Raw genomic sequence first — 12,360 nt, forward strand, 5'->3', positions numbered from 1 at the left:
AAGCCATATTTAAGGGAAAAAAAAAAAAACAGACTTAAGGGGAAAGAAACAGGGATTTCTGTTAGAACATGCCGCCGGCGCCACCCGAGGGGAAACCGGCAGCGGCCCCCCCCAGCTGCCCCTCCCCCTCGTCCAGGTCCCGGGCCGCCCCCAGGCCGCCCTTAGCAACGTGACGCCGCAGGCGGTTGGTAGGGCCGGGGCAGGAAGTGCTTCGTGCCGGCGGAGAGCACTTCCGGGGCAGCGCGGCATGGCGGCGCCGGGCCGGTGAGCGGGGCCGGGAGGAGCGGGCTGTGTGCTGGGAACGGGGTCGGGCCTGGGTGCGGGGGCATGGAGGGGCGCTCGGGGGAGGAGCTGGCGGTGCTGCCGGCACGCAGAGGCGATGCGTGCGGCGCCGGCGAGTGGTGCGGGGTCGGGGGGCAGCTTCCTCTCAGGGAAGGCCGTGCGAGTGCGGAGCTTCGTTGGTGTTTGGGGTGTGTGAAGGAGGAGGCCCCGTAGGGCCTAGTTGTCGCCAGCAAAGCCCGGGCGGGCGGGCGGGCAGTGGAGCAAGGCGCGTGGGTGCTGTGTTGGCCGGAGGGTGCGGAGCTGGAAGAAGGTTTGTGAAGATGTGCTTCCTGTGGACGTCCGTTGTCGGGACGAGGCAGGGCTGCAGTTGTGTGTGATTGTGTTTGTTGCTTGGGAGAAGTGCTGCCTTAGTAGAGTGGGGGGGAGGGAGAGGGAGACTTTCAGACTGCCATCAATCAGGAGCACGGCACGTTTCTGCCTGCTTGGCTCATGCTGTTGTGTGGGTCCCCGCGAGGCATCGGTGAGCCAGGGTGGCCCCGTGTGTGTGTGCCAGCATTGTGCGCGGATGTGGAATGGAGTGAGAGTGATTGTAATGAAAATGCAGCTGGCGGTATTTCTGGTAGGGAATGGTTGAATCCGCCGCCCTCACGGCGCAAGAAGAGGCGCTGGGTGCTAAGGTGGAAAGCGGAGCTTGTGTGTGCCAGGAGGCAGGCGTGGTGAGGTGCGCTTTGGAGCCTGCTGTTGTTGGCGCTGGGCTCGGGAGGCCCCTGAACATGGCGCTGTGTGCTGCGTGTGCCAGCCCCAAGAGATTCCCGTGTGGAAGAAGGGAGAGGATGAAGGAGGCCGAGGGCCCTTTTCTCGGGGCCGGCTCCTCTGTGGCCTCTTGCTTGCCGGAGAGAAGGGCTGCCCGCTGGGCACGGGGAGTGCCTTCTAGCTGCCGTCCCGTGCCCTGTCCTCCAGCCCCCTCCTCATGCTATGTGGAACGCCATTGCCAGCAGTGCGGCTGCCATTTTAGAACCTTCGCCGCATCACAGCCGTCACCTTGGTCACCGCTGCCCCGGCCAACGCACTCGCTCTGAGAGCTCTGGCAGCCATGCCAGCAGCGAAGAGAGCGAGGGGCGAATTTTGCCCTCTTTTAAATGGGAAGAGGGAGCTTGGCTTCCCAGAAGCAAAGAGGAGGAGGGGGGCCGCCTTGAAGATCAAGCGGAGGAGGGGGCAGCGATTCCGTTTCCATCGCGCCTGGACCAGCGCTGTGACCACCTCCGTGGAGCCCATGGAGGTGGATCCACCTCTGGATGAGCCCATGGAGGTGGATCCACCTCCGGATGAGCCCATGGAGGTGGATCCGCCTGCGGCACAGCTGGCCTGGCACCACACCACCGTGCCAGGCCCCGCATCGGCGCCGTCCCACCGCCGCTGGTCCAGGCGCTCGGCTCCCTACCCGCTGCGCGGCCCCCACCCCCAGCATTAGCTGGGTGGCATGAGTTTCCATCAGCTCCTCCTCCGAGCCTCCTGGGGAGCCAAGTTCTCCTCTTCCCATTTAAATGCTGCAGGAGTTATAGTTTTGTTGTTGTTGTTGATTTTAGTGTTTAGTGTTAGTGTTAGGAGTAGATTATTGTTCGTATTTTAGAGTTAGGCATAGGTTACTTGTAGTGTTTTAGTGTTAGGCATAGGTTCCTGTTCTTGAGTTAGGCATAGGTTACTTGTAGTGTTTTAGTGTTAGGCATAGGTTCCTGTTCTTATGTTAGAGTTAGGCATAGGTTACTTGTAGTGTTTTAGTGTTAGGCATAGGTTCCTGTTCATACTTGACAGTTAGGGGTAGATTGCTGGTGTCAAGTGGCAGTGAGCAGCGCTCACTCGGTAAGCACACGCCTGATTGCTCATGCGAAGGCATGAGTGCGAGTGCCGTGAGCACGGAGGCCCGATGGCATCTTGGATGGATTGAATTTGCAGCTTGTGACTTCTGTGTTGCAGACCGTCGAGGAGCAGAGTGTGAGTGGCTGCGACATTGCGTTGGGCCTCAGGAGAACAGTGTGTGACTGTGTCTCGAGCATCCTGCGTGGCCGTTGCCAGGTAGGTGTGCCTTCCTTTGCAGTAAGCAGTGCTTAGGCGTGAGCCCAGCTCATCCCCCTGTCCTCAGCAGATGGGCTTTCTGCGTGCTTTATTGCTGTGCTTGGTGCCGTCCGGCACAGCAGCAGCAAGGCCGTGAACACGTACGTACCCAGGTAGATGCAAATGTGCAGCTGATGGTAGGAATACTATTGTTGTTAGTGTTCATGAGACGGTGGTCGTGCGTGTGCGATCAAGCTCAGGGAGAAGTTGATTCTTGCCTGTTCAGCTCTTGCTGAAATGCAAGTTTGGCGTCCCTCCTTGTGGTTGGGTCGGAAGACCAAGGATATCTTGAGAGCACGTCTGTGAGTTACGCTGGGAGTTTTTGCTAGCAGGAAGTCACAGCGTCGGGGCGCACGAATGGAATGATGGCTCTCGTTTCCCCCTTGTAGAAAGCAGCCTCCTGGAGAGCAGCAGAGCAGCAGGCTGTCTGCGCTATGGCGGCTGAGCTGCATTTCTCGCCCCCTGAGATCCGTGAGCCCACGCTGATGGAGAACGTGCTGCGCTCCGGCCTCTTCTTTGGAGCCGTTTTCCAGCTTGTGTGCGTGTGGGCCATAACCCTGCCAGTTCCCAAGTGCCCAGAGACAGTAAGTAGCGCTCTGTTTGATAGAGGTTGATAGAAATGCAGAGGAAATGGGCTGGGAGGGAACCAGCTGGAGCCGTTGCCTACGGTAGCGCGCCCTGGCATTGCTGAGAGTGCGGCAGTTTGTTCTGCCCTTCCTTGGGCGTGCGTGCTGTTCGTGGTGGCACGCAAGGAGCCTGGAGGTGCAAGCTCATCTGCTGCTGCTGTGCTGTGTGTGCTGCCGGGCAGTATCCAAGCCGTGTGCAGGCGCTGCCTTGCAGGAGATGGCTTTGGGTTCCAGTTCGTATGGGACTTTGGGGACGGAGATAGAGGGGAGTTTCTGGCGTGCCCTGATGTCAGGAAGGCGGTTTGCAGTGCTGGCAGCCACAGCTGCCCGGTCAGTGACTTGAGCTCCTCACGCGAGCTGTCAGCCACTTGTTAGCGGTGAAGGTTCCCTGACCGTTTGTGCCTTGATTCTTGTAGGACTGGCACAGTCTTGGGACTCGGTCTGGCGAGACAGTGAAGAAAGCCAAGGCAAGTGCTGCTCTGCTGAGGAAGAAAGCCCAGAAGGAGAGCAAAAAGAACCGAGCAGGGCTTGAGCGAGAAGGCCCACAGGACACTCGAATCAGCTGGAATGCTTCCTCGGAGGTGGCACCAAAGGCAGCGGACTGAGTCAGCGTCCGGTTTTGTGGCATGGCCGTGCTTTCTCTGTCACGGACAGGGCAGCGGAACTGAGGCACCTGGAAGGGAAGGGCTTGTGCTGCATTCCAAGCAAAGAGGGCTTGCCAGAGCCAGGTCTTCATCTATGGCAAGAGACGGAGAGGCTGTGTTCCTTCAGGCTGCGTCTCTTCAGGGCCAGGGCCGGTCTAGTGTGAGATTGAAGTACGGCTAGCCGGGCCTGGAGGGAGAGGAGCGGACGTAGCCACAGGGTCAGGCTTCTCCTTGTGTCTGCCTGGAGGCTGATTGACTCATTGCTAAGCAGAAACCCTGGGCGCTGGGGTTTCATTTTGGGCTGTGTTGATAAATACAAGCCAGAGCCTTTTACATTGAATAAAAGCGAAACCAACTTTTTCCACAGGGTGCTGCCTCTTTCCGTAGCTGGTCAAAAGGTCCCGTGCTTGGGCTGGCAATCGTGGGGCCATGAACCGGTTGGCTCTCCCCTGAAATTCTGCTGGTTTTCCCCCGTTTCCTTGTTGGTCTTCCCAACGGGTGGCCTTTCAGCCCACCTGTAACTGCTGGCCACAGGCTGTGAGCCTGCCCTTGCTCTCCAAGGACCGCTAGCAAAAGCACGAAGGAGGGGAAGCGGCCCGGGAGGAAGAAAGGCGTCCCTGCACTCAGCCCCTGGAGCTTGCCTCTCTTCCTGGTGGCTTTTTCAGCCCTGGGCTGTGCTGAGGGTTGCTGTTTGCCCCGGGAAGCCCAGCTGCACGCGGGCAGCCGTGGCCTGCACATCAGCCTGGCGTTGGGGCACGAGGAGTGGAGGTGTGGGTGGGATGGTGTGAAGAGCAGCGCTGGGGGCGGGGAGGAGGAGAGGGCAGCGGGTGGGCGGCAGGTGAATGTGCCTCGGAGCAGAGCTCAGCCTCGAGCTTGGAGGACACCGAGCCGTGCTGCGCTGCTGCAGCTCCAGTGGCTTCAGGCGCGTTACGGCAGCACCGCGTGTTGTGCCAGGGCGCTGCGAGGGCGCTTTGCTGAGCCATGAGGGGCGACTGCTTTGCCAAGTGTTTTCCTGTCGCTCCTTGGAGTTCCTGCGTTTGAATTACTGCACGATGATGTGCTGTTTAAACTGCTCCTTGTACCTCTGCATCATCTGCAGACTGTGCTGCCAGGGCCCTGATGGAGTGGTGGAACGTTACTGGTGCTGGGCAGAGGCCAAGGCACCTTTCTATTAACTGGCTTCCAGCTGAGCTTTTTGCCAGTTCTCGCAGCCCTCTCTGTCTGGCCCTTGGGGTAGTTTTGTGCCCACCTCGTAGCCCTCTTTTTTAGCTGGTATGTCATCAACTTGCCTATGAGGCTGTGGTGAGAGAGTGAGGAAAGCCTTCTTGAGGTGGAGAGAAACAGAATTCACTGGTGTTTTCTTTCCCACCAAACTTCCCCGCCCCTCCCCCCCGTGGGAAGCTGTCACATTGGTAGCCAGTGGTTTCCCCTTTGTTCTCTGTCACCCTTTTCCTTAATGAGTCCAGGGACGACTTGAGGGGAATGGAGCCTGAAGTCTGGAGGATAGGCAATGTCACTGCGGTCTTCAAAAAGAGCAAGAAGGAAGACCCAGGCAATTATAGGCCAGTCAGCCTCACCTCTGTCCCTGGAAAGGTGAGGGAACAGCTGTGCAGGATGTCATCTCCAGACAACTGGAACAAGAGGAGGTTATCAGGAGCAGTCAGCACGGGTTCACCAGGGGGAGGTCGTGCTTGACCAACCTGGTGGCCTTCTATGATGTTGTCTCTGGCTGGGTGGATGGGGGCAGAGCAGTGGATGTAGCCTACCTTGATTTCAGCAAGGCATTTGATACTGTCCCCCACGACATCCTTATAACAAAGCTGAGCAAGTGTGGGATAGATGAGTGGACAGTGAGGTGGGTTGAGAACTGGCTGACTGGCAGAGCACAGAGGGTCGATGTTGGTGGTGCAGAGGCCGGTTGGAGGCCTGTAACCAGCGGCGTTCCTCAGGGGTCAGTGCTGGGTCCGCTCTTGTTCAACATCTTCATCAATGACCTTGATGAGGGGATAATGGCCACCCTCAGCAAGTTTGTGATGATACAAAGTTGGGAGGATTGGCTGACAGCCTGAAGGCTGTGCTGCCATTCAGCAAGACCTGGACAGGCTGAGAGCTGGGCAAAAAAAAAACCGGATGAGGTTTAACAAAAGCAAGTGTAGAGTCTTGCATCTGGGGAGGAATAATTGCATGCACCACTACAGGTTGGGGGATGAGCTGCTGGAGGGGAGCTCTGCGGAGAGGGACCTGGGTATCCTGGTGGATGACAGGTCGGCCATGAGCCAGCAGTGTGCCCTTGTGGCCAAGAGGGCCAAGGGCATCCTGGGGTGCATTAAAAAGAGCGTGGCCAGCAGGTCAAGGGAGGTGATCCTCCCCCTCTGCTCTGCCCTGGTAAGGCCTCATCTGGAGCACTGAGTCCAGTTCTGGGCTCCCCAGGACAAAAAAGACAGGGATCTCTTGGAAAGGGTCCAGCGGAGGGCCACGAAGATGGTGAAGGGCCTGGAGCATCTCTGCTATGAAGAAAGGCTGAGAGAACTGGGTCTGTTCAGCCTGGAGAAAAGAAGACTGAGAGGGGACCTGATCCAGGTCTATAAATATCTAAGGTGTGGGGGGCTGAATGGCGAGGCCAGACTCTTTTCAGTGGTGAGTGGAGACAGGACGAGGGGAAACGGCTGGAAACTGCAGCATAGGAAGTTCTGCACCAATGTGCGAAGGAACTGCTGTACAGTGAGGTGACGGAGCACTGGAACAGGCTGCCCAGGGAGGTGGGGGAGTCTCCTTCTCTGGAGATGTCCAAGACCTGCCTGGATGCCGACCTGTGCGACCTGCTGTAGGGAACTGCTTTGGCAGGGGGTTGGACACGATGAGCTCTGGAGGTCCCTTCCAACCCCTACAGTTCTGTGAAAACCCCGGATTCAAGGGGAAAAACAGGGATTTCTGGGAAAAAACCCAGACGGAAGGGGCAAAACAGGGATTTCTGGGAGAAAAAGCCATATTGAAGTGGAAAAAACACCAGATTTAATAGGAAAAATAGGGATATCTGGGAGAAAAAGCCATATTTAATGGGGAAAAATCCAGATTTAATGGGAAAAACAGGGATTTCTAGGAGAAAAAGCCATTTTTAAGGGAAAACCCCCAGATATAAGGGGAAAAACGGGGATGTCTGGGAGAAAACCCCAGATTTAATGGAAAAACAGAGATATCTAGCAGAAAAAGCCATATTTGAGGGGAAAAAACCCTGTTTTTAAGGGGAGAAACAGGGATATCTGGGAGAAAAAGCCATATTTAAGTTGAAAACAGGCATTTCTGCGAGAAAACACGGGATTTCAAAGGAAAAACAGGGATTTCTAGCAGAAAAAAACCACATGTAAGGGGAAATACCCCAGATTTAAGAGGAAAAACAGGGATTTCAGGCAGAAAAAGCCGTATTTAAGGGGAAAAACCCCATATTTCAGAGGAAAAACACCACAAATTAAGGGGAAAACAGGGATTTCTAGCTGAAAAAGCCATATTTAAGGGGCAAAAACTCCAGATTTTAGGAGAGAAACAGGGATTTCTGGTAGAAAAAACACTGGATTTAAGAGGAAAAACAGGGATTTCTAGCAGAAAAAACCACATGTAAGAGGAAATACCCCAGATTGAAGGGGAAAAACAGGGATTTCTGGGAGAAAAAGCCATATTTAAGGGGCAAAACCTTAGATTTAAGTGGAAAACAGGGGTTTCTGGCAGAAAAAGCCATATTTCAGAGGAAAAAGCGCAGATTTAGTGGGAAAAACAGGGATTTCTAGCAGAAAAACCACATGTAAGGGGAAATACCCCAGATTTAATAGGAAAAACAGGAATTTCTGGCAGAAAAAGTCATATTTAAGGGGAAAAACGGGGATTTCTAGCAGAAAAAGCTGTATTTAACAGGAATAACAGGGATTTCTGGCAGAAAAAGCCATATCTAAGGGAAAAAAAAAAAAAACAGACTTAAGGGGAAAGAAACAGGGATTTCTGTTAGAACATGCCGCCGGCGCCACCCGAGGGGAAACCGGCAGCGGCCCCCCCCAGCTGCCCCTCCCCCTCGTCCAGGTCCCGGGCCGCCCCCAGGCCGCCCTTAGCAACGTGACGCCGCAGGCGGTTGGTAGGGCCGGGGCAGGAAGTGCTTCGTGCCGGCGGAGAGCACTTCCGGGGCAGCGCGGCATGGCGGCGCCGGGCCGGTGAGCGGGGCCGGGAGGAGCGGGCTGTGTGCTGGGAACGGGGTCGGATCCGGGTGCGGGGGCATGGAGGGGCGCTCGGGGGAAGAGCTGGCGGTGCTGCCGGCACGCAGAGGCGATGCGTGCGGCGCCGGCGAGTGGTGCGGGGTCGGGGGGCAGCTTCCTCTCAGGGAAGGCCGTGCGAGTGCGGAGCTTCGTTGGTGTTTGGGGTGTGTGAAGGAGGAGGCCCCGTAGGGCCTAGTTGTCGCCAGCAAAGCCCGGGCGGGCGGGCGGGCAGTGGAGCAAGGCGCGTGGGTGCTGTGTTGGCCGGAGGGTGCGGAGCTGGAAGAAGGTTTGTGAAGATGTGCTTCCTGTGGACGTCCGTTGTCGGGACGAGGCAGGGCTGCAGTTGTGTGTGATTGTGTTTGTTGCTTGGGAGAAGTGCTGCCTTAGTAGAGTGGGGGGGAGGGAGAGGGAGACTTTCAGACTGCCATCAGTCAGGAGCACGGCACGTTTCTGCCTGCTTGGCTCATGCTGTTGTGTGGGTCCCCGCGAGGCATCGGTGAGCCAGGGTGGCCCCGTGTGTGTGTGCCAGCATTGTGCGCGGATGTGGAATGGAGTGAGAGTGATTGTAATGAAAATGCAGCTGGCGGTATTTCTGGTAGGGAATGGTTGAATCCGCAGCCCTCACGGCGCAAGAAGAGGCGCTGGGTGCTAAGGTGGAAAGCGGAGCTTGTGTGTGCCAGGAGGCAGGCGTGGTGAGGTGCGCTTTGGAGCCTGCTGTTGTTGGCGCTGGGCTCGGGAGGCCCCTGAACATGGCGCTGTGTGCTGCGTGTGCCAGCCCCAAGAGATTCCCGTGTGGAAGAAGGGAGAGGATGAAGGAGGCCGAGGGCCCTTTTCTCGGGGCCGGCTCCTCTGTGGCCTCTTGCTTGCCGGAGAGAAGGGCTGCCCGCTGGGCACGGGGAGTGCCTTCTAGCTGCCGTCCCGTGCCCTGTCCTCCAGCCCCCTCCTCATGCTATGTGGAACGCCATTGCCAGCAGTGCGGCTGCCATTTTAGAACCTTCGCCGCATCACAGCCGTCACCTTGGTCACCGCTGCCCCGGCCAACGCACTCGCTCTGAGAGCTCTGGCAGCCATGCCAGCAGCGAAGAGAGCGAGGGGCGAATTTTGCCCTCTTTTAAATGGGAAGAGGGAGCTTGGCTTCCCAGAAGCAAAGAGGAGGAGGGGGGCCGCCTTGAAGATCAAGCGGAGGAGGGGGCAGCGATTCCGTTTCCATCGCGCCTGGACCAGCGCTGTGACCACCTCCGTGGAGCCCATGGAGGTGGATCCACCTCTGGATGAGCCCATGGAGGTGGATCCACCTCCGGATGAGCCCATGGAGGTGGATCCGCCTGCGGCACAGCTGGCCTGGCACCACACCACCGTGCCAGGCCCCGCATCGGCGCCGTCCCACCGCCGCTGGTCCAGGCGCTCGGCTCCCTACCCGCTGCGCGGCCCCCACCCCCAGCATTAGCTGGGTGGCATGAGTTTCCATCAGCTCCTCCTCCGAGCCTCCTGGGGAGCCAAGTTCTCCTCTTCCCATTTAAATGCTGTAGGAGTTATAGTTTTGTTGTTGTTGTTGATTTTAGTGTTTAGTGTTAGTGTTAGGAGTAGATTATTGTTCGTATTTTAGAGTTAGGCATAGGTTACTTGTAGTGTTTTAGTGTTAGGCATAGGTTCCTGTTCTTGAGTTAGGCATAGGTTACTTGTAGTGTTTTAGTGTTAGGCATAGGTTCCTGTTCTTATGTTAGAGTTAGGCATAGGTTACTTGTAGTGTTTTAGTGTTAGGCATAGGTTCCTGTTCATACTTGACAGTTAGGGGTAGATTGCTGGTGTCAAGTGGCAGTGAGCAGCGCTCACTCGGTAAGCACACGCCTGATTGCTCATGCGAAGGCATGAGTGTGAGTGCCGTGAGCACGGAGGCCCGATGGCATCTTGGATGGATTGAATTTGCAGCTTGTGACTTTTGTGTTGCAGACCGTCGAGGAGCAGAGTGTGAGTGGCTGCGACATTGCGTTGGGCCTCAGGAGAACAGTGTGTGACTGTGTCTCGAGCATCCTGCGTGGCCGTTGCCAGGTAGGTGTGCCTTCCTTTGCAGTAAGCAGTGCTTAGGCGTGAGCCCAGCTCATCCCCCTGTCCTCAGCAGATGGGCTTTCTGCGTGCTTTATTGCTGTGCTTGGTGCCGTCCGGCACAGCAGCAGCAAGGCCGTGAACACGTACGTACCCAGGTAGATGCAAATGTGCAGCTGATGGTAGGAATACTATTGTTGTTAGTGTTCATGAGACGGTGGTTGTGCGTGTGCGATCAAGCTCAGGGAGAAGTTGATTCTTGCCTGTTCAGCTCTTGCTGAAATGCAAGTTTGGCGTCCCTCCTTGTGGTTGGGTCAGAAGACCAAGGATATCTTGAGAGCACGTCTGTGAGTTACGCTGGGAGTTTTTGCTAGCAGGAAGTCACAGCGTCGGGGCGCACGAATGGAATGATGGCTCTCGTTTCCCCCTTGTAGAAGAAAGCCAAGGCAAGTGCTGCTCTGCTGAGGAAGAAAGCCCAGAAGGAGAGCAAAAAGAACCGAGCAGGGCTTGAGCGAGAAGGCCCACAGGACACTCGAATCAGCTGGAATGCTTCCTCGGAGGTGGCACCAAAGGCAGCGGACTGAGTCAGCGTCCGGTTTTGTGGCATGGCCGTGCTTTCTCTGTCACGGACAGGGCAGCGGAACTGAGGCACCTGGAAGGGAAGGGCTTGTGCTGCATTCCAAGCAAAGAGGGCTTGCCAGAGCCAGGTCTTCATCTATGGCAAGAGACGGAGAGGCTGTGTTCCTTCAGGCTGCGTCTCTTCAGGGCCAGGGCCGGTCTAGTGTGAGATTGAAGTACGGCTAGCCGGGCCTGGAGGGAGAGGAGCTGACGTAGCCACAGGGTCAGGCTTCTCCTTGTGTCTGCCTGGAGGCTGATTGACTCATTGCTAAGCAGAAACCCTGGGCGCTGGGGTTTCATTTTGGGCTGTGTTGATAAATACAAGCCAGAGCCTTTTACATTGAATAAAAGCGAAACCAACTTTTTCCACACGGTGCTGCCTCTTTCCGTAGCTGGTCAAAAGGTCCCGTGCTTGGGCTGGCAATCGTGGGGCCATGAACCGGTTGGCTCTCCCCTGAAATTCTGCTGGTTTTCCCCCGTTTCCTTGTTGGTCTTCCCAACGGGTGGCCTTTCAGCCCACCTGTAACTGCTGGCCACAGGCTGTGAGCCTGCCCTTGCTCTCCAAGGACCGCTAGCAAAAGCACGAAGGAGGGGAAGCGGCCCGGGAGGAAGAAAGGCGTCCCTGCACTCAGCCCCTGGAGCTTGCCTCTCTTCCTGGTGGCTTTTTCAGCCCTGGGCTGTGCTGAGGGTTGCTGTTTGCCCCGGGAAGCCCAGCTGCACGCGGGCAGCCGTGGCCTGCACATCAGCCTGGCGTTGGGGCACGAGGAGTGGAGGTGTGGGTGGGATGGTGTGAAGAGCAGCGCTGGGAGCGGGGAGGAGGAGAGGGCAGCGGGTGGGCGGCAGGTGAATGTGCCTCGGAGCAGAGCTCAGCCTCGAGCTTGGAGGACACCGAGCCGTGCTGCGCTGCTGCAGCTCCAGTGGCTTCAGGCGCGTTACGGCAGCACCGCGTGTTGTGCCAGGGCGCTGCGAGGGCGCTTTGCTGAGCCATGAGGGGCGACTGCTTTGCCAAGTGTTTTCCTGTCGCTCCTTGGAGTTCCTGCGTTTGAATTACTGCACGATGATGTGCTGTTTAAACTGCTCCTCGTACCTCTGCATCATCTGCAGACTGTGCTGCCAGGGCCCTGATGGAGTGGTGGAACGTTACTGGTGCTGGGCAGAGGCCAAGGCACCTTTCTATTAACTGGCTTCCAGCTGAGCTTTTTGCCAGTTCTCGCAGCCCTCTCTGTCTGGCCCTTGGGGTAGTTTTGTGCCCACCTCGTAGCCCTCTTTTTTAGCTGGTATGTCATCAACTTGCCTATGAGGCTGTGGTGAGAGAGTGAGGAAAGCCTTCTTGAGGTGGAGAGAAACAGAATTCACTGGTGTTTTCTTTCCCACCAAACTTCCCCGCCCCTCCCCCCCGTGGGAAGCTGTCACATTGGTAGCCAGTGGTTTCCCCTTTGTTCTCTGTCACCCTTTTCCTTAATGAGTCCAGGGACGACTTGAGGGGAATGGAGCCTGAAGTCTGGAGGATAGGCAATGTCACTGCGGTCTTCAAAAAGAGCAAGAAGGAAGACCCAGGCAATTATAGGCCAGTCAGCCTCACCTCTGTCCCTGGAAAGGTGAGGGAACAGCTGTGCAGGATGTCATCTCCAGACAACTGGAACAAGAGGAGGTTATCAGGAGCAGTCAGCACGGGTTCACCAGGGGGAGGTCGTGCTTGACCAACCTGGTGGCCTTCTATGATGTTGTCTCTGGCTGGGTGGATGGGGGCAGAGCGGTGGATGTAGCCTACCTTGATTTCAGCAAGGCATTTGATAC

The 12,360-nt window shown here is 56.8% G+C and overlaps 1 protein-coding gene across 1 annotated transcript; it reads left to right on the forward strand.

Annotated features, from left to right (window-relative positions):
* Positions 1 to 222: 222 nt before the first annotated feature.
* Positions 223 to 4,043, forward strand: LOC125702153 (protein MANBAL-like). Its single transcript, XM_048965071.1, has 4 exons — positions 223 to 264; positions 2,257 to 2,355; positions 2,784 to 2,978; positions 3,437 to 4,043. The coding sequence occupies exons 3-4, from the start codon at positions 2,829 to 2,831 to the stop codon at positions 3,623 to 3,625; spliced, it is 339 nt and encodes a 112-aa protein (XP_048821028.1). The 5' UTR covers positions 223 to 264; positions 2,257 to 2,355; positions 2,784 to 2,828; the 3' UTR covers positions 3,626 to 4,043.
* The last annotated feature ends 8,317 nt before the right edge of the window (positions 4,044 to 12,360 follow it).

This window comes from Lagopus muta, chromosome 18 (genome assembly GCF_023343835.1).
Source record: "Lagopus muta isolate bLagMut1 chromosome 18, bLagMut1 primary, whole genome shotgun sequence".
Taxonomy (NCBI): domain Eukaryota; kingdom Metazoa; phylum Chordata; class Aves; order Galliformes; family Phasianidae; genus Lagopus; species Lagopus muta.

Coding starts and splice junctions, on each gene's coding strand:
- LOC125702153 (XM_048965071.1), top strand. CDS start 2,829: ATGGCGGCTGAGCTGCATTTCTCGCCCCCTGAGATCCGTGAGCCCACG. Junction 2,979..3,436: donor TTCCCAAGTGCCCAGAGACA/GTAAGTAGCGCT, acceptor TGATTCTTGTAG/GACTGGCACAGTCTTGGGAC.